Consider the following 25,898-nt stretch of genomic DNA (forward strand, 5'->3'; position numbering starts at 1 on the left):
AAAGTTCAAGTTCTCTGTTCAGCTAAAAGAGACTTTTTCACTGGGATGTCAGACCTCAGGATCTTAAGCAGAGAAACAGCCAGTTTTTTATTGATGAAAAATGTATTTCTTTATTTCTTTATGTGAAATAATTATGGAAGATAAGCAGTCAGATCGGGGTGTCGCTTCAGAACGCAACAACTGACAGCACCTTGGGTCATCCCTTTGTCGCTGACAATGTACCACCTGTTGGTCTTTTCATCATAGCACTCCAGATTGCAGAATAAGCCGCCATTGTGGTAACCTCCAACCACATACAGCTGGTCCTCCAGCACTGCAATGCCGAAGTTTTGACGAGGGTGTAACATGGGAGCAACGTTGCGCCAGCGTCTTGTTCTTGGGTCATATGCGATGACACTACGCAACTGAGTGATACCGTTAAAGCCACCAACCTGTGCAGACAAAGGACTTGTTACAGTCTGTAACGTAAAAATGTTCTGTTGTAAAAAAGTAAATAGGTCTCCAGATTCCAAAATATCTGATTCTAGGGTAATTATAGAAATCACATTCCAATAACCCAGTACATGGTACTTGGAAAATAATACAGACTCCCAAATACAGGTACAGTAAACATTCCATGTTTGAATTTCTGTCCGTAATAAGAGTATGTTTTAAGCTCTTCTTACTACAAAGATTTCGTTATTGTAGGCGACCACGGCTCCCCCAGTCCTCCCGGTTTCCATGGGTGTGATCAGTGTCCACTGGTTGGTGTCAGGGTTGTAGGACTCAGCACATGACAGAGGTTCATCTTCAGTAAGACCACCACAAATGTACACCTAGAAATTAAAATCAAGTTTAAGTCAAAATTACTAGTTAGTTTGTTTGCTTGCTTGTTTTAATCAATTTTAAATCATGCCTTTTATCTGTTTTTGTTTCTAATGTCTCTGTAAAGCACTTTGAATCACCTTGTTGTTGAATTGTGCTATACAAATAAATTTGCCTTGCCTTGCCTTACTAGAATTAAATGTTTCAGCTTCCAGAAAAAACTTACAAACACTAAAAATGTCTGTGAAGGTTCTCAGTCATCCAGGTCATCGTATTCTAAGGAGCTTGGAAAGAAAAGCATCTGGACTTCTTTAAGTTGCTTGAAGACTTTTCACCTCTCATCCGAGAAGCTTCTTCAGATCTAAGAGTCAAGTGGTGGAGAGTCCCAGATTTAAGCCCTGTGGGAGTTTCCCCCCAAGAGGGACAAAGGACCCCCTGATGATCCTCTACCTAATTACATGAGCCAAGGTGTGAAAGAGGGTGTGGGTCACAATCAGCCAGGGTTTCAGGTGAGCTCATTGTGAAACCTGGCCCCACCTTATCAAGCGAATTCCTGAGATCAGATGGCCCAGGATGTGAGTGGGCGTTAAGACGTCTGGGAAGGGAACTCAAAACTGGATTATAGATGGCAGACAGCTGGTGTCGTAAGCCACCGCCTCTGTTCAAAGATGGTCGCTCACAGTGGTCATAAATGGCTTCTTTCACTCCTCTTTCAAACAATCTGTCCTCCCTGTCCATAATGTGAACATTGGCATCCTCGAAAGAGTGACCTTTGTCCTTTAGATGCAGATGGACTGCTGAGTCTTGTCCCGTGGAGGTGGCTCTTCGATGTTGTGCCATGCGCTTGTGAAAAACTAAAAATGTTTTCATCAGATTTCTGTGTAGCTACTTTGCATAATAGTAGTAAAAATCTAAAAATGATGGTGTTATCCTAAAACATTTAGTTTTAGCAGAGGTTTGCTGCATTTATTTTCTGTATTTTGCAGACTTAAAAAATATGGATGCAGAAATTATAAAATTGCTATTTTTCACGATGTGAGGGTGAAGTAACCATAACCTTCTCCCTGAGCTGTTGGATTAATGGTAATAGAAATATTTAGCTTAAAAATAAAATATTATAAAACTGATACAATTCATAAACTATTCATATTTTCCACAGAAAGGTCCAGTGATGATTAAGCCCTCAAGCTGAAAAGTACATTTGCAAATCAGTGCCATGTTAAGCAAAACAAATAAAACAGGAATAAAGAAATTGCCAAGCCATAATATTCTTTTAAAAAAAAAAACATATATTTACTGAGATTAAATTAACAAAAAGATCCCAACCGAACCAAAAAAAACCCCAAAACAATCCTTTGCAGGATTGTTATAAGTTTGCAAGAAAAAAAGTACCAACCAAGGAAAGAATGTCTTTCTCAATACTCATGACATAAATCTAAAAAAAAATATTCACTTTTTAAAAATTACTCCCATTGGCCAGCTTTATAAGACTATTAAAAAAATGTTTTTTTGCACAGAAGCTCACAGAAAAGTAATATTTTACTGTGGGCTCATGTTCCAGTGCATAAATGCGTTGGTTGGCTGGCTCCAAAAGATAATAAATCCCCATATGTTGTAAATCCAACTACATAGCCTTAAAAATCATTTTTACAGCCAGACACAAAAGACCAAAAAAAACCTAATCCATATGGATAGCGTCCTGGCTAAAATTTGGGTTTGTGACTGCTTTGGGAAGTGTACTTCCCAACCCCCCTGAGCCAAGGTCACCCCGTTTGTGGGGCGACCTTGGCTCAGGGGGGTTGGGAAGCGTATCTGTAACCGGAAGGTCGCTGGTTTGATCCCTGGGCTCTCTGTCCTGATCGTTGTGTCCTTGGGCAAGACATTTTACCCTACCACCTACTGGTGATGGCCAGAGGGGCCGATGGCGCGATATGGCAGCCTCGCTTCTGTCAGTCTGCCCCAGGGCAGCTGTGGCTACAACTGTAGCTGCCTCCACCAGTGTGTGAATGTGAGAGTGAATGAATAGTGGAATTGTAAAGTGCTTTGGGTGCCTTGAAAAGCGCTATATAAATCCAATCCATTATTATTAATCTATTATTACTGACAGATTAAGGCATTGGCATCTTTTGGTGCATTTCTAATGGAATTATTTGACTGTACATTTTATTGACGCAGCTTGTTAACCAAGGTTGTTAGCATTACCAGTTAACTTTGTCCACCACTTTCTCCACAAAACCAACATGGCAGAGATCTTCCACTACCTCAATTCCACTTACCTTGCCGTGTAGTGTTGCAGCACCAGCTTCTGCCCTGGGCTTGTGCATCGATGCAATCATAGTCCACTGGTTGGTGTCAGGCTCATATCGTTCTGCATTTTTCAGTGTCTTTTGGTATTGGCACCCGCCCATAGCATATATGCAGCCATTCAGTGTGGCCACACTGAGAAAGCCCCGCTCTTCATGCATCGGCCCCACCTCTGTCCAGGTTTGGCTGGTGAGGCTGAACCTTCTCACATGACTTGAAAAGCTTGTGAAATCAAAACCTCCGATGCAATAGACACATCCATTGAGGTAAGCATAACCGTAGAATCCCCGATACGGTGTCAAGCTCAGCGGCACCCAGTAGTCAGCTCGGACATTGTACATCTCAATCTTGTTACTTGGTAAAGGACCACCAACGGCCAATAAGACTTCAGACGGCAGGCGTGTTTGGGGTATAGGTCTCTCCACAATGGACTCATTTAGCATCTTCATGGCAGTGGTTACCATATCCATGCATGCCGGACTACTACTCACCACATCATTTCTGCTCACAGTGCCAACCAAGTACTCAGTGGGTATTAATAGTAGGCGGACCTGGATGAAAACAAGAATCATAAGGGAAAAAGGCAAGAAATACAACATTAGACTGTATATAAGAGTTGGATGTAGCCACCATGCCACCACCCATTAGTGAAGTATAGCACTATCCCTATAATCAAAATGTCATGGAATCACCCAGATAGCTATGGTAGCTCCTGGCATTGCCTCCAATCAGCTGTGGCATTGCCCTTAAAGACCCTAACATTACCTGTAAAGAGCCACAGCATCACCTGCCAAACAACAAAGGCAGGTCATGGCATTACCTCCAAACAAGCAGTGGTGCCACAGTCAAGTTTCAATGCCATTATCTGAGCACTGAGTAACCTCCTGCTGTAGAAACAGGTCCCACAATGAGGGTTTGTCCTGTTGTAAATGCCTAAGGTCCAGTCAGTAAGTTCTGGCAGAACACTATGGGCATAGTCAACTTTTCTGTCAGAAAAGCTAAAGTGCAGTTCAGACACATTATCAATAATGCACTTCTGAAACTACAAATCAACGGCCAGTTTTATCTGGACGCAAGTGTAAATAATACTTTTACAATTTATTAAGGACTAAATGATGAGCACCTTCTGATGCACACTCCCAAGTGAATTAGAAACACCCCCCCCCCCCCACCCCACCCCCCAATGTGATTAAGAATGAAGAAGAATGATTCCCCTACATTAACTCTATTACCAAGCCTTAAGTTTGAGTAATTCTGCCATTGCAATTTTAGCTTTTTACACGTCAGCCATAAAAGGCTGATGGGCGAGCAGGTGGGCGGCCTGGACACCCAACTCTGTAAACACAATAGTGTACAATCAAACTTCTTTTTTTTTTGCATCAGGCATCAAGCTTATGTTTTATTTTTTATTCCCAATTCAAATTGCTACAGCGGAAGTTGCTTTCTATACTTTCAAACTGTACCATTCATTCAACAGCCCCTCACTGAGTAATAAACAAAATAAATGCACTTAGAGGAGCAATTAAATTGATATCCCATTTTCAGTTACCTGCTTGAGCAGTGCGGGCATGTCACACCCACGTTCCACAGGGGAATAGTTGATCCATCTGAGAATGGCCTCAAACACAGTGCTCTCCTGCTTCACATTGAGCTCATCATTCTCGATAAGATCTGATAGTTGCTGCACAGAGAGCTGAAGGAACTCCAAGGAGAGTGCACCAACCTCTTCAAAGTGATGGAGGATGTAGAGAAAGGCCTTTCCCCTGAGGTCAGGACAGTTGTGTAAGTGTGCCAGATTGTAGATACTGACGCAGTTATTTACACAAAGCTTCCTCTCCAGGAAGTCGCAGCAGGCTTGAATGATGCCAGTCACGATAAAGTGGTCTGCTTCCGCCAACAGCTCCAGTACATTGTCCTCCGTCACCACAACAGATTGGGTATAGGCATATTCCAAAATGAGGCTCATTGCTTTTGGAGACACAGTGGGGAAGTTGTAGACCTTGTTTGATGGTAGTGGTTTGTAGCAGAAGAGATCCCTGTGCAGATTCAGATCAGCATTTTCACATTGTCTCTCTGTCATGGAACTTAAAAAGTACCTGATGTCGTGCAGCTCATAGTTAAATAGCATTTGTATAATTTTTCAGCTGCATGCTTACTTGAGCAAGCTGTGATCAAAGAGATATGAAATTAAAGTAACAAAAATCTAAAATGACTTGATTTCAAATGGGCAATCTCCTATTTAAGGTCATCTATTCAGACATGTGCAGAAAAACATTCAGCATTGCTGCTATGTTTAGACAGACAGAAAGATATAGAGTTGTCTAGGCATTGTAGCAAATATTCCTATACAGTAACAGGGTTAGAGCGACAGGGGACAGCAGGCATTAAATAGCTGCAAATATAATAACTGAATTTCACATTATCAAATTTACTGACTAGACAGAATTGGAAAGAGCGGACATGTCCCACTGCAACAGAAATGGCATATCATTGGCCACCTCTCAGTCTGGCCCTAAATTGATTACCTGCCTATTTAGACATACAATTTCAGCTAAACTGGTGAAGGCACAGCTAATATCACCACTGATGTGGTCCTTTTGGTGCAGGCCAGTTTGTGCACAAATTTATTAGAACTGCTGCTGCTGTTGTCGTGCTGATGAAATATAATCAGAAAGCCAGTTTATAGCGTCTGTAATCTTTCAAACTACCTCTTAACGGCTCATTGTGGAGTCAAACACAAACCTACACTATATATGTATCCCAACAAACCTCCCAAAATAAATAACTAAATAAAAATACAGGACTGATTTTTTTTTCCCCCCTAAAAATTGCTCCAGAACATTTCTAGTGATCAAAAAGTACAGTGTAACATTGAAACCTCCCAATACCTGCTGCACTGTGTTACATGAAAACTTTGAAGTAGGATAAATGCAGAACCAAACCACAGCCAAACAACACAGGCCTGCTCACCTGAAGTATGCACTGCAGTTACAGAGGATGATCCTGTGAATTTTAAACTCAACATCTCCAGCTCGGATCACAGAGTCACAAACCTGTCCATCCAGAAAAAGCTCCCTAAAGACGGTACTACGGGCGCTGGTCATTATTCAGATGTTACTCAAGATGTTTAAACTTCTAAAAAATCTCCTGTTTAGTGTTTTCCTTTAGAGAGCCGCCTACAGTTTGTGAGGTACTTTGTCTAAATTACTGATTACGTTAACTTATGCTGCCTGGAAAGTGTCACTACTCTGTTTATATTTGAAAATCATAGTGCATCATTCCGTTAATTGACTGTGTGCACGTTAGCATATGCTACTTCCGGTGCGGAAACGCCTTTGGGGAGCTTTGTTTCCGGTGTCCTATTCGCGCCTGGTTTACGGTCCAAAACAAGTTAAGCAAATGAATGAATCAAGCAGCGATTTACATTTCTATAGATGTCTTGGGCATTTACCCAATATATCTGTAAATGATGTTCATCGATTTGTTAATATTTTTCCCTGCACCTCAGGGCAAAAGAGAAAAGGGATTCAAATGTTATATTTCTCAGCTGTCCCTCGTTTACAGCGGGTGTTATGTTCTAAAAATAACCAGCGATAGGTGAAATCAAGTAGCCAATTTTATTTTTTGACGCTGCAAAACGTTTCGTGGACATCCAGTAGTGCACTTCAGAGTCACCCTGCTAGCAATCGATGCAGCGATTCTGCACTGTACAGGAGAGACGTCACGGAGGAGATCGTCTGCAGTAGGGCTGCACGATTTTGCATAAAATGAGAATCACGATTTTTTGGCTTAGAATTGAGATCACGATTCTCTTTTCCAGTATAAATATTTATTACACTTATTAACTGCACATCAACTTCGTAACAGTTGAGACTGAACATAAAAACAATAAATAAACATAAAAACAACAAATGTCTCACGTTTTGTTGTTGCCGCAAAATGTTGTACTGCTTGAAATTCCGTCTCCACCATTGCTCGACACTGCGTGTATAGAGCAGGTAGTGCAACAATAGAAAAATAGTTGCGGGACAGCGTTTGTCTAGGGTGTTGATCATTTTCCTAAATCCCTCGTTTTGCACAGTGTTGATGGGAGCCATATCTTTGGTCAGGTGATAAGTGATAGCCTCCGTAATTTCTTTGTGCCTGCGGAAGTTCAGCGTGTATAGGGAAGTGCTGTATAAGGTTCCCGTTATTGATGTTTGGGTGGTTGACCGGGGCGGATTTTCTCCTGTCACTTTCTCGTCATCCCTGACGTGCTCTCCGTTGTTTTTCCCCTGCTAATTTTAGCATCCCACGGCGCAGCTTCTGTATCACGTGGTATAAGGCTCCGCCCTTGTCATTTGTTGAGCAGAAAGAGTGAGCGCTTGTTTTCATGCAGATTACGTCCCGGATCAAAATGCGGTACAATCGTCGTCGTCTTTTTTTTTCTTTTTCTTTTTTTTTTAAATCGTTGTCATTTGGAAATGAGATCGCACATAAATATGAATCGAGATTGTGATTTTCTAATGATTAATCGTGCAGCCCTACTGTGTAGGTGTGTACTTGACTAGCTGATCTCGACATAATGGGGGAAACATCTGGTTTGACTATTCTTCACCTGTAGTTTGAATGCTGAACATCTGCCTGTTTAAATCACGAGACCAGTCACTATACAGAGATGTGCTTCTGAATGTGGACGATGTGTCTTCTGCATGCAGTAATGCAGTTCTGCTTGTGTTGAGTGATGTAAACAACTGATCGATCTAAACTCTTTAAACGTAAAAAATTGATCATTAGATTTTTTATGACACAACAGCGGTGAGTGTTCCCACCTTCTGCTCTTTGTAACTTAACGCGATCTTTCCGTTTTTGAGTTTTGGACATGATTTTGGAGTATATCTTTGCAGTAGCGATTGACCGCAAAGTCAAGCTACCGGAAATGTACAACCCCACATCCGGTCTCAAACCAGGAATTTAGCATTTTCTCGTACACAGGGTCAATTTGGTTCCACATATTTGTGTGAGCAAACATTCTCTGTCATGAACTTAAACAAGAACCGATTGAGATCAAGGATGAGTGACTCCCACTTGCGTGATATTTTATGCATCTCAACCACTGCCCTCAAAGCACACCTAATTGCTTTACTAAAATCTAGATCTCAGTATCACCCCTCTCATTAGTCCAGGGATGCCCAAATTCTGTACTGGAGAGCTGCTATGCATGTTTTAGTTCTTTCTGGTTTAGCACAGTTGAATCAAATGAAGAGCAGGCCTCCAGGAGTGACATCCCTGCATTACTCATGTGTTTCTCAACAGTAAAAAGCATAAAGCATGCTAATGCAATACACAAAAGGAAACGTATTTTGTTAAACTCTTAAGACTCATCCAGGCTGGAGAAACTGATCAGGAAGGCTAGCTCTGTGGTCGGCATGAAGCTGGACACTCTGGTGACAGTGGCAGAGAAAAGGACATTAAAGAAACTGCTGGACATTATGAACAATGCTGGGCATCCTCTGCACATGGCCATAAACAATCAGAAGAGTCTGTTCAGTGACAGGTTGCTTCTCCCCAAGACAAGAACTAACAGACTTAAAAACTCCTTTGTCCCACACGCCATCAGACTGTTTAACTCCTCTCTGGAGGGGAGAGGGAGGGGAAACAGGAGGACAAAGGAGGGGGGAACAACTAAGCTGTAGTGCCTCTTCACCTCACTGTACAATACCTTGTGCAATACTTTTTGTAAATAGTCAACAGTGCAATAGACTCAATACTTGAAATGTGCAATTCACTTGTATTTTTATTTTTTATTCCTATTTATTCTATTTATCCCCTTTGTATATTTTATTTATATTGTTTCTGTATTTATATATGTGTGTGTGTGTGTGTGTGTGTGTGTGTGTGTGTGTATATATATATATATATAACAATTCTGTAACTGTAACTTCGGTCGTTGCTGTGCTTTTTTTTTTTTTGGAAGTCGAATTTCCCAGAGGAACCCACCCGAGGGATTAATAAAGTTCTATCTTATCTTATCTTATCTTATCTTAGATTTGGTTTTAACTGTTGATGTTATGCTCTTAATTCATAGTTGAGTGTGTTGTGTAAATATTGTGTAAATTTACAAATGTGTTTATTTCTTGCAGCAAGTGAACTTCCAGTTGTGCAATCTTCCAGTATGTGAAAAACTTTGGCTTCCTGAAAGGTCTTGTAAAAGTCAAAGGGCGAAATTCACTTTAAAAAAAACTTTATTGATAACAGAACACTTTTCATTACTTATAACGCCTGTTTAAATGTTCATTAGGCAAAGATATTGCAAACTCATGGAAATTTAGGGTATTCTATACAGTTTGTTCAATGTTGTCTGACTCTCCAGATATAAATGAAAGGCAGAATTGTGTCTTTAGAGTTGTAAATGCTTGCCTGAGTGTCTTTTATTTAGGTACATTTCTATTTTAAAAATAACGGGTAATTGTGACTATTAAAATTGTTCTTCATTATATTTTCATGTAACTTTGTTATGAAAAAAAAAGTCAAAAGGAACCATTGGCCCCCAGGCGTCTTCACTTTATAAAATTTGGCCCTCTTTGCAAAAAGTTTGGACACCCCTGGCCTACATAATAAGAAGTACACACTTGGAGTTTTTTTTTAAATTAAAAAAACTGTTCGATACTAGGGCTGCCACGATTAGTCGACTAGTCACGATTACGTCAACTATCAAAATCGTCGAAGACTAATTTAATAGTCGACGCGTCGTTTGAAGCTTTGTAAGATCCCAAAAGACGCAGGAATAAGTAGTAGGATTTGAGAGTGTAATAACGGACTGAAACAGAAGATGGCAGCACTGCATGTACAACGATGCCAGCTGCCGTTAAACCCCGAAGAAGAAGAAGCAGTGTCCCAGAATTCATAGCGCGGCCCTGCTCAGTTTCCAAAAATGGCAGCAGCTAGTTAGTTTTAATATTACTCTTATTATTCTTTCTGGGTCACAAAATAAATGTTTAACATATTTCAGGAGAGAATGTAGCTGTGTAAACTTCAAATATCTGCTCAGTTTATCAAGACACCACATATTTTCAAAAGCGCCCCGACATTTTCGGAGACGTCTGTTACCCACTAGCTCGATAGCTAGCTGGGGTTCAAGGCTCACTAGAGCCGTGAGAACACCGGACTCCTGGCAAATCGTTTTCAAACCCACCGCCGTCTTTCGCTACTCAGGTTAAACATGATATATAAGTCACTTAGATAACTTAAAAATGTTATTGTTTGGGTTTTTTCAGTATTTTATTTGTTCCTGAGTAAATCGGTTTGGCTGAGATTAAAGTTATAGTTTATACAGTCATTGGTTTTTACACAGCTGAATAAACGTCAAGCAGACAACTGATCATCAGAAGTGTGAGATGCTCGAGAATATACTCCGGTGCCCTGTTATATTTTAGATAGCAAGGAGCAGACGGCTGAGTTTATTAAACTTCACCAAAACAATCTGCAAATTTAATTAAAATTTAATAAACTATCATCTTGTCTTTATTTTTTAGTTAGCACATACACTTAAAGCTGTAAGCTAATGATAGTTATATTAGAGCAGATGCATGCTGGTGCAGTAAGCTCTGTGTTGCATGATCTGATTAGTGGACTAATCGCAAAAATAATCGGGTGACTAGTCGACTATCAAAATAAACGTTTGTGGCAGCCCTATTCGATACTGTCAATCATGAAATTCTAATAAAAAAAATGGAAAGTATGGGTTTAGGGGAGTGGTTTTGGACTGATAAAAAGCTATGTAGTGAATAAGCAACAATATGTACAAATAAATGAGTAGGAATCTAAATTGATGGATCTTGCTTGTGACATACCTCAAAGATCAGTATTAGGTCCAAAAGAATTCATGGATTCTTTATTGTCATTCGCATCACATGTTTACATGAGGTGGAACGAAAATTACGTGCAGCGAAAGAAACAGAGTAACGAAGAAACAGAATAAAAAGAAAACAGAATAACAAGTAATAAGTATTACAATTAAATCTATGCAATATATCGGGTGTGACTGCTTTTATTTTCTATTTCTGGTACAATACTAGCCTGCAAGCAGGAAAGAAATGATACGGCAGGGAGTACATGTAACATTATGAGAAAACAGTGCTGAGCATGCTTCTGACTACTAACAACAGGCCAAACCATGGTCTCACACTGCCACCTACTGGTACAAAAATGGAGCATCAGCTACAAATATCCCAGACTAGTTACCAGGTCTATAGTTAAAACTAGTTAATTTAGAGGATTTTCAAAAGAAAATATCACTTACATTTAAAATAAAATAGCTTAAATATAAGTTAATTCACATAAATGTGATTAGACATTAGTGGCTATCACACACACACACATTCATACTGTTGCTCTTTGATTAGATAACTCTATGGCTGCTGTCAATATACAGGCGAAGCTTACGGGTTATGCAGCCAACTTTGTAAGTTGGATCATTAAGTCTATGAATCACCCTGTTAAGCACAAAAAGGTGCTTACACAACTGAAAAAATCTGATATGTCTTTTCCACAGGGGACTCACCTTTGTATAGCAGACCGATATAGATTGAAGACTGGTTCGGTTGGCCAAATAGTCCATTCCAACTTTAACACTAAGACAGAGGGGTGGCCATCCTTATTGGTAAAAACGTCCCATTTCCCGTATCAACCATTTTATCTGATCCTATGGGTCCCTATGGGTCATTACTGTGGTTGGCCAACTTTATGAACTGATTTAAGCCAACATTTACGCCCCCAAATGGGATGATGAAACCTTAATTGTCTATTAATTCTCGTGAATTCTGGATATGACAACACACAATCTCATTTTAGCTGGAGGTACAAGCTGTGTGCTCTCTAACCTAGAAAGAAGCTCTAATAAGGATACTCATCCAGGGCATGCTCCGACTATATTCCTGTCCACAAAATGTTCTATTGGATAAATTCATTTGTCACTGATAAATGTCCTCTTCCACTTATTGAAACTTGCAATTATCAATCTATTGTTATTTCAGATCATGCCCCCCTATTGATGAGATGGGGGTTGGATGCCTCACTGCCCTCCGCCTCTGGCAGTGGCCCTTTCTACTAAGAAGGCAAAAGTTCTGCATGTCCTGGTGACCCTCCACCTGTTTCACAGGTGGGTGCAGCCTGATCTATCTAGTGGAAGTCTAGACAGACCAGACCAGCTCAACCACACAGACACTTCCTACCTGATTTGAGGACAAAAGCAGAGTATGCAATATGTGGGACAAACACACACAACAGAGGGGAAAGAGATAGAGAAATTGGCAAATGTGAGATCATGCTAAGCAGCTTGAACTGAAAGTGACTGGAAATAATTAGTCGAGCAGGAAAAGCCACTGGGAAAAACAGAAAGTGGTACAACGTGGAATACAGTAGGTCAGAGGAAATTGCTGGATCCATGGGTTCCATTGATGTGGAGCAAGTAAACAACCTTCAAGTGACACGGTCTGAAGATGCCAAGTCATGCACAGACAAAAACAGAGATGAAATATTAGTGGTAAAGGAAGATATCTTCTCGCAAGCCAAACAAACTGAACTGACAACTGACAACTGGAAAAGAAAAAATGTGTTTGAAGTGGAGAAAGATAAAAGTCAGAAATTTCTATCAACAAGGTGTGTGTGCACACTCAAGGAAACACCAGGGGGCATTGTACCCAAGCTAGACTGGTTGCAAGAGGCTTTGAAGAAATAAACACTCAAGAACTTTCCAAAGACTCACCAACATGTTCTTCCGAGTCCCTGAAGATGGTCATAGCAGTCATATGTCAAAATCAATGGAAACCGAACTCTATGGACATTAAAGCAGCTTTTCTACAACGTAAAGATTTAACCTGAGACATGTACATCCGACCACCTGAAGAAGCACAGAGCAAAGGAACTATATGGAAGTTGAATAAATGTGTTTATGGCCTGGCAGATGCTTCATTATTCTGGTACACCAAGGTGAAATACACCGTGCAGAAGCTGGGGGGCACAGTGTCAAAAGTCGATCCAGCTGTCTTCTACTGGCTAGATGATCTTTGTAAGGTGACGGGGTACTTGCATGTCATGTACAGTAGCAGTTTTTGATATGGGCGATACGGGCAGTTGCCCGGGGCGGCATCGTGGTGGGGGGCGGCATCACGGACATCGGCAAAAAAAAAAAAATTGCTCGTAGTCATGCTGCCCCGACGTCAGCCAGCGCATATTGGGAATGGTACAGGCACCGATCGGTTTTCTATCGCCCATTTGCTGAGAGCAAGGGCGCCCTCTGTTTGCGAGGTGCGCCTGCTGCTTGCGGCGCAGAGAGGAGAGGGCGGGGCGGCGGGGGATTCTCTGGCTGGCTGGAGCAGCATCTAATAACCAACTTGCAAAATAAAAACAAAACAACAAACACGAAAACACCAGACATTATAATACAGACTTATAATTTGCACCAATGTTTTTTCAAAATTCTATATGCAAAAAGTGAGCGCGAGAGCCCTCAGTGCGCCTACTTGCTGCTGAAGTCAAAGTAAACTTTATTGTCATCTCCGCTACATACAGTCCAGTACGACGAGGCTCCAGTTACAGCAGTGCAAGTAAACAACAATAAATATAAGAACAGTAAGAAAATAAATATACGCTTTAGGACTCGGGGTAAAGGGAGCAATAACAATTGAAAATTTATAATTTACAGTCTGATGATTTAAAGTCTCACACACAAGCCGTCGAAAGGGGAGGGGGGCGGCTGCTTCCAAATAGAGCACATTTCATTCATAATGTTGTAAATTATGTATTCATAATTTGAATCCTGGGTTGTGTGAAATCCCAGAAATACACCTTAGGCAAAGTTAATCTGTGAACTAAGGTGTAGGTCTATTAGGTTATGTTGTGGTGATCCCTGAGTTGGGGGATGGGTTTTCATACTGGAGTGCAAAATTAAAACCAATGGAAGATGGACAAGAAAAGTTCAAAGCCATTAGGTGCTCAATTTTTAAAAATGAGAAAAGAAGAGGAGGAGAAACGAGCCAAAGATACAGGTAAGCAGATGTGTCATTGGATAATTGACACATCTAACCCCTAACCCTAACCCTTTAACTACATCGGGATGGAGGTTTATTCTCTTCAGAATGAAATACAAGTACAACAAGATACGTACATAAAGAACCTACAGCCTATTCCTATTGATCCCAGGTTTCAGTTCTTGGGTGAAAGCAAATCCGTCAAATTAGTGGTGTTTAGTCATTTCTTGATGGAAAACCTCTCAGATGGAGGCACACAAGGTGGATATTTTATCATGTTGATGGGAGAAGGTGGAAAGTTTTTGCCCATATGTTGTCAGTCGAAACGGATCAGGAGAGTGGTACAGAGTACACTAGCAGGAGAGACTTTGGCCCTTGCAGGTGGGATCGACAGTGCTATGTCAGAACAGTGTGAGAATCTCCAGCATGTTCGTCACAAATGGAATGAGGGGGGGGGATGGAAATAAGGAATTGTTGTGTCTGTTAAAGCACAGAATCAAATAAAAAGAGTTATGTATGCATTGCATTGATAAAAGATTAATAATAAATCATAATGGGTGTGCATGAATTAAACGGTCCTTAAGACATGAGAAAAAGGAGAAGTGATTTTTGTTTGTATGAAACTTAAGAGTTTTTAGGGAAGTTGAGCTGCAGCATTGTTGGGTGGAGTGGAAGAAAGGAAATGCACTAAAACTGCAAGTCATGCCAGTGCGTTAAAGATACAGTGGGGTAAAAAAGTATTTAGTCAGCCACCGATTGTGCAAGTTCCCCCACCTAAAATGATGACAGAGGTCAGTAATTTGCACCAGAGGTACACCTCAACTGTGAGAGACAGAATGTGAAAAAAAAAATCCATGAATCCACATGGTAGGATTTGTAAAGAATTTATTCGTAAATCAGGGTGGAAAATAAGTATTTGGTCAATAACAAAAATACAACCCAATACTTTGTAACATAACCTTTGTTGGCAATAACAGAGGTCAAACGTTTACTATAGGTCTTTACCAGGTTTGCACACACAGTAGCTGGTATTTTGGCCCATTCCTCCATGCAGATCTTCTCGAGAGCAGTGATGTTTTGGGGCTGTCGCCGAGCAACACGGACTTTCAACTCCCGCCACAGATTTTCTATGGGGTTGAGGTCTGGAGACTGGCTAGGCCACTCCAGGACTTTCAAATGCTTCTTACGGAGCCACTCCTTTGTTGCCCGGGCGGTGTGTTTTGGATCATTGTCATGTTGGAAGACCCAGCCTCGTTTCATCTTCAAAGTTCTCACTGATGGAAGGAGGTTATGGCTCAAAATCTCACGATACATGGCCCCATTCATTCTGTCCTTAACACGGATCAGTCGTCCTGTCCCCTTGGCAGAAAAACAGCCCCATAGCATGATGTTTCCACCCCCATGCTTCACAGTAGGTATGGTGTTCTTGGGATGCAACTCAGTATTCTTCTTCCTCCAAACACGACGAGTTGAGTTTATACCAAAAAGTTCTACTTTGGTTTCATCTGACCACATGACATTCTCCCAATCCTCTGCTGTATCATCCATGTGCTCTCTGGCAAACTTCAGACGGGCCTGGACATGCACTGGCTTCAGCAGCGGAACACGTCTGGCACTGCGGGATTTGATTCCCTGCCGTTTTAGTGTGTTACTGATGGTGACCTTTGTTACTTTGGTCCCAGCTCTCTGCAGGTCATTCACCAGGTCCCCCCGTGTGGTTCTGGGATCTTTGCTCACCGTTCTCATGATCATTTTGACCCCACGGGATGAGATCTTGCGTGGAGCCCCAGATCGAGGGAGATTATCAGTGGTCTTGTATGTCTTCCATTTTCTGGTGATTGCTCCCACAGTTGATTTTTTCACACCAAGCTGCTTGCCTATTGTAGATTCACTCTTCCCAGTCTGGTGCAGGTCTACAATACTTTTCCTGGTGTCCTCCGAGAGCTCTTTGGTCTTGGCCATGGCGGAGTTTGGAGTCTGACTGTTTGAGGCTGTGGACAGGTGTCTTTTATACAGATGATGAGTTCAAACAGGTGCCATTCATACAGGTAACGAGTGGGGGACAGAAAAGCGTCTTACAGAAGACGTTACAGGTCTGTGAGAGCCAGAGATTTTCCATGTTTGAGGTGACCAAATACTTATTTGCCACCCTGATTTGGGGCGTGCAGCTCGGATCTCAGCTGACCCTTCTCACCCTGGACACAGTCTGTTTGACCTGCTCCCCTCAGGCAGGAGGCTCCGGTCCATTCGCACCAGAACCTCTCGCCATAAGAACAGTTTCTTCCCCTCTGCTGTCGGACACATGAACAATAACCGTATGACTGTTCCCACCACTAACACATGACCCTACGCTGTGTTCACTGCATCATTCCATGTTTAGCACTGATCACCACCTGCACTCATGTATATATCATGTATATATCTATCTACTTAGCACTTTTAATTCTTATTCTTATTTTATATTTTTATGACAGTATGTTTGCACTGAAGCACCGCAGCAATTTCCTAATGTTGTAAACCTGCTCAACATTTGGCAATAAACCCTTTCTGATTCTGATTCTGATTTACGGATAAATTCTTTACAAATCCTACCATGTGAATTCATGGATTTTCTTTTCACATTCTGTCTCTCACAGTTGAAGTGTACCTCTGGTGCAAATTACTGACCTCTGTCATCATTTTAAGTGGGGGAACTTGCACAATCGGTGGCTGACTAAATACTTTTTTGCCCCACTGTAAAAGGGTGGGCCTAAAGAGGAACATGACATGTCCGTAGATGTTGTTTCCACCGGTAGATGTCTAGACATGTCTAGATAGGTCCGTAGAGGTGTATAAAAATGAGAGGCAGAAGCAGAGAGGGGCTTTTTTACTCTAGTCCTGAGCCAGTGAGTAGGATGCGAGAAGACTGAAGATCTGCAGTGAAAAGACTTAGAGCGAGGGACGACAGAGGAGAAGTCATAACCCTTCACCGTGGATCGACTGATTGGATTATGAATTTTGAACTGCCTACTCATCGTATGCTGAGTTAGGATCGGAGTCAAGAAGGTGAAGTCCTGGAGCTTTGTACTGGGCTACACTTTATCTTTCCTTTGGACTTCTGCCAACACAGCGGGGAACTGGATTCTATCACTGCGCACGATGATCCTCCTTCCCTCCTAAAAGAAGACCCACCTCAACAACGGTTGTAGTCACTTAGCAACAGAATAGTTAGAGTTTATAGTGTGATAAATAGGATATTCTAGTAAATCGTTATAACACATCCTTGGGACCTACTGTCCAGGTCACTAAATTTTACTCAGCAAGTGCCATAGATCATTAGAGAGCTGCCGGTAACCTCTTAAGCCCCAAGCCTACCTGATCTCCTGCCTTTTGCCCCCGTATCAGGGGGCGTTGGGGCTTAAGAGGTTAATAAGTGTGGCTGACAAATATGTTTCATTAAGGTTGCCAATGAGATCATAGAGTCAGAGGGACCTTCAAGGACCTGCAGTTCAAAAAAGCTCCCTTCCGACAGCCAAACCCATCTGTTCTCTGATTGGATTGTTACATTTGTGATTCACATGACATTGACCAATCAGATGAAAGGAAGAAAAATAGGGTCAAAATTCGTACTTGTAACTTGCAGAGATTCACACGTTTGTTTTGGCTAAGTCCACACACTAATCTTTTGTACGCACACACAAATTCTTTTTACACATACAAATACTGATTTACAAGTACAAAATATTTATGACCACATTTTGAGCCCATAGACGAAGGCAGTTAGAGGCTGGGCAAGTCTCCTCGCCGCCGGCTTAAACTAGTCTCAACTTCACCTGTCAGGTAGGGTACCCGTAGAGATTAAGGGACTCTGACCCGAAGGATGGAGAGCCGGTCCAGACCACCTGTACAGGGGTAACTGGGAACTAACAGCTGTTTTTCTGGCTGCACTCTATTCTGAGCTCACCACTGGTGATGGTACACACAACATCTTCCCTATCGTCTGTGTAACAGACAACCATTCCCTTCTTGATGCTGTCAAGTCCACAAAATCTGTAACTGAGAAGAGGCTGTGGCTCAACATCAGTAGCAACAAAGAACTTATGCACACAGGGACTATTCAGCACATCATATGGACATCTACCAAAGAGCAGCTTGCTAACTGCCTGACAAAAGTGCACTGTAAAATATAACTTGTTGTTTCAACTTAAAAATATCAAGGGCTGCCTTAAAATTTTAAGTCAAGAAATAATTATAGAGTTTGTTCTTGTAACACAACCAATTGTTATCTTAATGAAAAATCACGTTGTCTAAACTTTCGTCTTAGTTTAGTTGACTGAGATTTGTTAGTCAGTTCAACTCCTTTAATTGTAATTTTTACTTGGGAAAACCCTTTCAGATAAATTAAAATAATGTATTGTTTAAACTCTTGTCAAAGTTCAGTTGACTTGGGTTTTTTAGTTAATTCAAATACTTTAGTACTTCTTTTAACTTAGGAATCTATTTTAGCTTAACTAACATAATCTGTTAGCTAAGTTGATTTAAGTTTATTAATTAACTGAGCTCCTTAAGGTAGCTGAGTAAACTTGTAAATCAGTTTCATTTTAATTATCAGAGTTGATTGACTGGATGTAAAGAAAAATGTGTATTGAACATCTTAAGTTTTTTTGGTTTTTTTTTTTAGCTTTCTAACATCCATTTCAGCAAAACTACCTGTTAGGTTTATCTTAGATCTCAGCTTTAAATATCTACATTCCTTTAAATTAATTTTCTGTTGTTTACAGAAAAAAAATAAAAACCCACAGATTCCATTAAAGTGTCTCTGATCATTTCAGGCAGAAAGTTTGTTTTAAGAACATGACAAGACAATTACTCATGAGCACCCAACATTCACCATTTATTGTGCCATCTTAGTCATCTGAGAAACAGAAAAATCAGTGACGTAGCTCATCAGGCTCACAATCCATCAAAACTCAAAAGTTGCTCGCTGTGAAACAATAAATTTGAACTTGGTCTTGAGCCCAGTTTGGGTGAAGATTAAATTCTGACCAATACTCTAGGAACAGTAGTGATTCTTGTGAAGCAACAACATAAAGTCTGCATTAATGTAATGTATCAACGGGACACTTGCTATTTTAGAAAAGTTATTCTTTACATTTGCAAAATTTTTAAACTTCATTGTGCTCAGTCACACCTGTTAGCATAAAACTTGAAATATTAAAATAGTACAAAACCTTTGATAAGTGACTGTAAAGATCAGTTTATAACAACTAAGACATCAAACTCTTGTATTTGTCTTCGTTTACAATTGCAACAAATTCCACAGAACCAATATCTCTGAAAATGAGTGCATGCTCCTGAAACATTTGATAATATGAATATTTCAGAAACATTAGTTTGAGTCTGCTCAATTGCAAAACAAAGGAAAAACTACTGACTTGCATGAGATAAGCATCTGCAGAGTCCACCATTATATTGTTGTTCACATAAGTTTCTTAAACAATGAACAAATGAGCAATTGTTTAAGAACACTAAGGCAATTGTATGCTGTGAGCAAGAGTCTGTTTCTTAGACTATGCACTAGTGAGATGCACTGCCTTCCACCAATGTTCATTAGGACGTTCTGAATGACTTCAAAGATGTCCTTAAGTTCCGTTGGATAGTCTATGTTGAGGGCAAAAAGAAGGCCCAATAGCATGGAAATGGCACTTGAGACATCCCTCAGATTAGACAGGATTACTGCTGCCTCAAGGACAACCAACACATCGATGATGTCTTCTTCTGTCACCATCACAATGCCATCTTTCATCCTCTTAGAAAACGTGTCTTCAATACCTGTCGGCTATAAAAGGGTTCAAAGACAAAAAAAAAAAAAATTACACAATTACAATTACACAATATCCCTTGTGCTTAACCCACACCCCTCTGCATGCGGGCCAAATACACACCCCTTTACGACATCTACCAACACTTTACAACAACAACAGACTAATAAAGCAGGATTAATTTATGGAGCACAGCATATTACATTATAACATAAAATGATCAAGATTATAATAAAAACTTAAAGATCATGACAAATACTTAAATATGGCATGATGTAACTGAGTAAAATATTGGCCTGGACTTGGCTCCAACATCCTGGCCCCTAATTGTTCTTGTGAGCCACAAAACAATTACTCTTATACATACATTTATATATTGTTCAGAACAACAAATCAAACCTTCCAGATAACGAACAGGCAAATATACAAAGTACTTTAACTGCTCATATGGCACATTAAAGTCCTTATTCCAACAGAAACTTCATTTTGTCTTGTTACAGCTGTTAGATTATTCTGTTATTATATGTTACCTTATATATGTAATCAAAATAGTTGAATTAGAATACTGCTGTAGATCACATTATACCCTTTAATATAGAGTGTGTGAGCTGTATGTAGTTTAGTTCTCGTTATACTTTTGAGTTAACAGAGAACCCCTTGATCTGCTGGGAATGTGTTACACTGTTTTCTTGACATGCTTAATTGTTGAATCATGAAGAGAAGATTGTAAGCAGGAGACTCTGTGTCTAAGACAGGGGAGATAGACAGACCACATTCCATACCCCCACCTTACAGAAAGCAGAGAAACAGCTGCCGAGGTCATAACTTAGGCGCTGTAACAGAGAAAGAATGTGATGTTTTGGCTTTTACGACTAGCTGGGGGCCACTAGAGACTATAAAAAGCTGAGCAACCCGTCACCATTTTGAGACATGTGCCTGACCCTCTGGTAGCATCTCTCCCGTCCGGACGTTGTAATGCTCTGACTGTTGAATTGTATGGAAATAAATGATTGTTGATTGAGCATTGATACACCGAGTATTGTCCCTCCTTCAGCCCAAAGATTCAAAGAATTGGGAGATTTCAACACAGCAGGAACTCTTCTTAAGCTGGAACATGTCTTCGCGGATGCGTGTATGTGTGTATGTTGGGGAGATTAGGGAATGGAGTCAGAGGTTCAAGCACATGATTCACCGTAGGAGACCAGCCTTTACCGCTGTCTCTTCAGTAATATGTAGAAGGGGCGCTACATATCACACTCTAGCAGCACACAAAGCTTCGCCACAGGTCGTAGGAGAATGTTTTTGCTGGTTTTCACCTTGGCTTGACGAACCCTACCTTTGGCATCCTCAAACGTCTGAATCACTCGACCCATTAGCCATGAATTTCTTGGACCGGAATCATCCACGATGAGGACAATATCACCTTGACTGATATTTCTTTGTGGCTGGGCCCACTTTTGTCGCTTTTGCAAGTCTGGCAGATACTCCTTGATCCACCGTGTCCAAAACAAATCCGCCAAGTACTGGACTTGACGCCATCTACGCCTCGAGTACAAGTCGCTCCTGCTGAATACTCCAGGAGGTAGCGGAGTTTTGGCTTTCATCAAAAGCAAATGGTTTGGCGTCAAGGCCTCCAGGTCGTTCGGATCGGTAGAGACTCTTGAGATAGGGCGGCTATTGATAATCGCCTCTACCTCACACAGCAGTGTGTGCAGACCTTCCTCATCAAGGATCTGCTGCTCCACAACGGAGCTGAGCACTTTGCGTATGGACCGTATCTGCCGCTCCCAAACTCCTCCAAAATGCGAGGCAGCTGGGGGGGTTGAATATCCATGTGATGCCTTTAACCAACAAGGCTTCTTGAATCTTTGCATTATCCAAAGCACGCACTGCTTCCCGCAGCTACCTCTCTGCACTTACAAAGTTTGTTCCATTGTCAGAACGCATCAACTGAACCTGTCCCCTCCTAGCAACGAACCTCCGCAATGCATGAATACAAGAGTCCGTGTCCAACGAATTTGCCAGCTCAATATGCACAGCCCTCACTGTCAAGCAGGTAAAAACTACGCCATACCGTTTGATCATGGACCTACCCCTTTTGATTTCGAAGGGACCAAAGTAGTCCACACCGACACTTGTGAATGGTGGCTCATCGGGCGTGAGCCTTTCAGTAGGAAGATCTGCCATGATCTGACTTGCTGCTTTCCCATGATGCCGTCTGCAGGCGACGCACCGGGACAAAATCTTCCGGACAGCGGCATGAGATCTTAGTATCCAGTACTTCTGCCGTACCTTTGATAGGACATGATTCCTGCCACAATGCCCAAGATCCTCGTGAGTAGATCTGAGAATGAGAGTGGCTATATGCTGATCCTTAGCCAAGATTGCAGGGTGTTTTAACTCCTCTTGCATGCTAGATCTGCTCAATCTGCCACCCACTCTCAGAATGCCATCCTGTACAACTGGCGACAACTGACAAAGAGGGCTATCCTTAGACACTGTCTTTCCTTGTTGCAGCTTGGCAATCTCTTTGCCAAACCGCTGCCCTTGACTGAAGCGCACTATCTCCACTTCCACCTCAGCTATGTCACTCACAGAAAGTGGCAAGATGGGAAGGTTAGCCTTGAAGTGTGTCATTTGCTTCTCCTGCTCCAACCTTCCATCATAGAGATTCGCTTTTAAATCTTTCCTCTTTCGAGCAAGATGCTTCAGCACACCTTTTAATTTCAGGACCCATGCAACGGCTCTTTTAACCCGACGCCAGCTTGAGTAATGATGAATGAGCTGAGAGGTGGCGTCTGCAGCTTCTTCAACCACGAGAGCATATACTGATGCTTCTTTGACTTCTGGGTCATTACAGATTGGCTGGCATACACTGTCTGGCATTTCTGGCCACTCCATTTCTGGTTTCAAAATGAAATCTGGACCCATGATCCATGTCTTTGCCTTGAGAAAGGCACCAACACCGAGCCCTCTGGAAGCAAAGTCTGCAGGATTGGCCGAGGTGTTCACATATCTCCACTGAGAGACAGCTGATCTATCCTTAATGGCAGCAACTTGATTGGCAACAAACGTACGAAACCTTGCTGTTTAATTCTTGAGGTACTTAATCACCGACGTGCTGTCCGTCCAAAAGACAGACTCCTCCAACTCCAACTCCAGTTCGGCTCTTACCATCCTGTCCATCTTTGCTGCCACCACTGCAGCAGTAAGCTCGAGTCGTGGTATGGTAACTGGCTTCAATGGTGTAACCCTGGCTTTACCAATAATGAAAGCACTATGTGGCTGGTTCAGATTGTTTTTTTGAAACCAGGTATGTGGCTATGCCATACCCCCTTTCACTTGCATCGGCAAAGTGATGAAGTCGAGCTGAAGAGATCTTGCCAAGGTTGACTGGTCTCACACACCTGTCTACCTCAAACCTAGCTAAGTGGTGCAAACTGCCGACCCATTGTTGCCACTGCAGAGACAGAGCTTCTGGCATGAAATCATCCCACGCACCACTGAACCCCTAAAGCTCTTTCAATAGGGAGGCAGTCCCTTTCAAGATCAAGCTCCTTGACTTCTTTGGCCCTGTCATCCTCAGGTATAGACGCAAGCACCGCTCTGCTGTTGGAAATCCACTTAGTGAGCTTGAAACCTCCTGAGGTCCCGAATCAATGAGATTGCCTGCTCTTCAGTGCTGACAGACTTCAGGCAATCATCCACATAAAAGTTCCTTAGAACAGTGTTCGTTGCAATATGGTTGAACCTCTCCTGATTGTCCTCAGCACACCTTTTCAGCGCGTAGCATGCACAGCTTGGTGAAGAAGTTGCACCGAACAAGTGAACTACCATTCTGTATTCCTTGAGGCCTTTACCAAGATCTCAACAGATCAGCATCTTCAGCGGGAACCCTGACTTGATGAAACATGCCTTCAATACGTATGATGGAGCGCTGGCCATGGCTAAGGGCGCTTTACAAAGCAGCTACCCCCACCCACACACTACACAACTCACCACTTCAACTCCCCCAGCGCCTTACTGTTGTCTTCCTTCAGGCTTATTACATGAAGCCCATTCATCTGTTCAGTGTTGAGCACTGATATCTGATGGCACCTCTGTCCTCCAAGCAACAACCAAGTATACAGGATCTCGCCTCAGCAGAAAAACGAGAGAGGCGGGTGGGCTGAGTGATGGTGGTGCGCGGTGGAGGGTGGCCAGCAAGGCTGATGTTATGAAATTAGATTTACATAGCAGATCTCTGTAGAGCTGGTTTTGTTTTATGGCTCTTAACACTTCTGGAGGTAATTTTATGGAAAAAGTAAACCAGTCTTATCAGCTTAAATAGCAAAGTGTGGCTGTCAGTGGAAACTGCAGCCCATTCGTTGATCTATTAACTGAGAGGCTGAGATACCCCGTAAGCCTGTTTTTGATGTCAAGTAGCACTGCTGGAAGTGAAAAGTACTTCCAGCAAACGAGTAGGGCAGAACAAGTCGGATAATATGATTAGCCAACTCTGGTGTAGAAATATAAAGTTTGACCTGCACGGCGGTAGAGAAAACATTACCTACAACTGAGGAGTCCCTCCTCTGTGGACCAAGTATGTGGACCTAACCAAGTATTTTGTTGCTTAAACACAAACAAACTGCAACTAGAAAATATAAAATGAAAGAAGGTTTAATGCCAGAAAGCTCTGAAGGAAAAGCAGTCAACCCGGCAAGTTAATTTTTGCCCGTGAGTCTATCTATCGCCTACCTAACTATCGTTGCTATGGACAGGAAGTATCTCAACTTGGTGAATTATGCTAAAAGAAATGCCGCAGGGTCACCTTAAATCTTCACAGACATCTTGCTCTGATACTTGGATGTCTCAGCACTGCTCAGGTAATTTTATGAGTCATTTGTGTTCATCAACAACCCTTTCAACCTTTGCCATTATTGCGCTCATTTCATGCTACATAGCAGTTAGCGTCTCACTTAATGAGCATTTGAGTGTGGCGGGAAGCGACTAGAAGCAGCAGCATAAAGGAGCTATGGTTGGTGAATGCCAAGGATTGACCTTACAGGAACTGCAGTACACACTCTTCTCTAATCTGCCTTTTCTCTTAGATGTTTTGAAGAATGGAGAACCTCCCCTTCATACACCCCCCTTGCCCCTCCCATGTAGTTCATCTGCAACTAAAGCATGCTTGCAAAATGTAGATTTCTCCAGTTTGTGTAATTAATTTAAAGATAACACTGTGGCAAACTTGGAAAAGCTGCTTATACACGTGTCCCTGGCCAGGGAGTTATCCATCAATTTGTAATGCCTGGAGAACTCTGAAGTAATTCTCTGTGCTTGGACAGAACTATAAGAATAGCACACACACACACACACACACACACACACACACACACACACACACACACACACACACACACACACACACACACACACACACACACACACACACACACACAGATTTCTGAGCATCACTTTAAGACATTCTGTCCATTTGCTGTCTCAGTAGAGCTTAGCTTGGCTTGAAAATTGGTCTGTCTGGTGTAGGAGCAGTGCCCAGCAGCCTCTACTCCGTCAACCAAGTAACATTTTATTTCTGTCAGTGGTCCAACTCATTTGGATAGTCAAATAAAAAAGAGCAAAAAATAAATAAATGTGGCTTCAAACAGGGTGTGAGAGTGTTAACCTCACATTGTACGTTCGGGCATGGCTGTGAGTTCTCTGTTTAATTATTGCGACTGCCTGTAAAGTGGATATTTTCAGGTACACGCGAGGATAAGTTATCTACAAATGGCCAGTGTTGTCAATTTCACGGCGAGAACAGTCTTGATGTTTCATTATTTAATGGGTTGACTGCTATGAAATTTGCAGAGAACATTCATGCTCACAGTCAGAAGAAGTCTTTAGATTTTGCCCATTACGTGAAAAAAATCAATAAGTTGTTTTATGGTGCTCTCATATCTCGGAGCCTCTGACTCGTGTGTTTGTTATTTTGCAG

General features: G+C 41.7%; 1 protein-coding gene across 2 annotated transcripts; it reads right to left on the reverse strand.

The window, feature by feature from the left end:
• Positions 1–83: 83 nt before the first annotated feature.
• On the reverse strand, positions 84–7,376 carry LOC112432323 (kelch-like protein 10). Of its 2 annotated transcripts, none has more exons than XM_076878350.1 (5): positions 7,029–7,376; positions 4,658–5,144; positions 3,081–3,659; positions 666–815; positions 84–431 (listed from the first exon to the last, which is right to left on the reverse strand). In XM_076878350.1, the coding sequence occupies exons 2-5, from the start codon at positions 5,072–5,074 to the stop codon at positions 132–134; spliced, it is 1,446 nt and encodes a 481-aa protein (XP_076734465.1). In that variant the 5' UTR covers positions 5,075–5,144; positions 7,029–7,376; the 3' UTR covers positions 84–131. The 2 variants fall into 2 exon arrangements, with proteins under 2 accessions (XP_076734465.1, XP_024656641.1); XM_024800873.2 differs by lacking the exon at positions 7,029–7,376 and adding an exon at positions 6,079–6,998.
• Between the last annotated feature and the right edge of the window lie 18,522 nt (positions 7,377–25,898).

Source organism: Maylandia zebra, linkage group LG20 (genome assembly GCF_041146795.1).
Source record: "Maylandia zebra isolate NMK-2024a linkage group LG20, Mzebra_GT3a, whole genome shotgun sequence".
Lineage (NCBI taxonomy): Eukaryota > Metazoa > Chordata > Actinopteri > Cichliformes > Cichlidae > Maylandia > Maylandia zebra.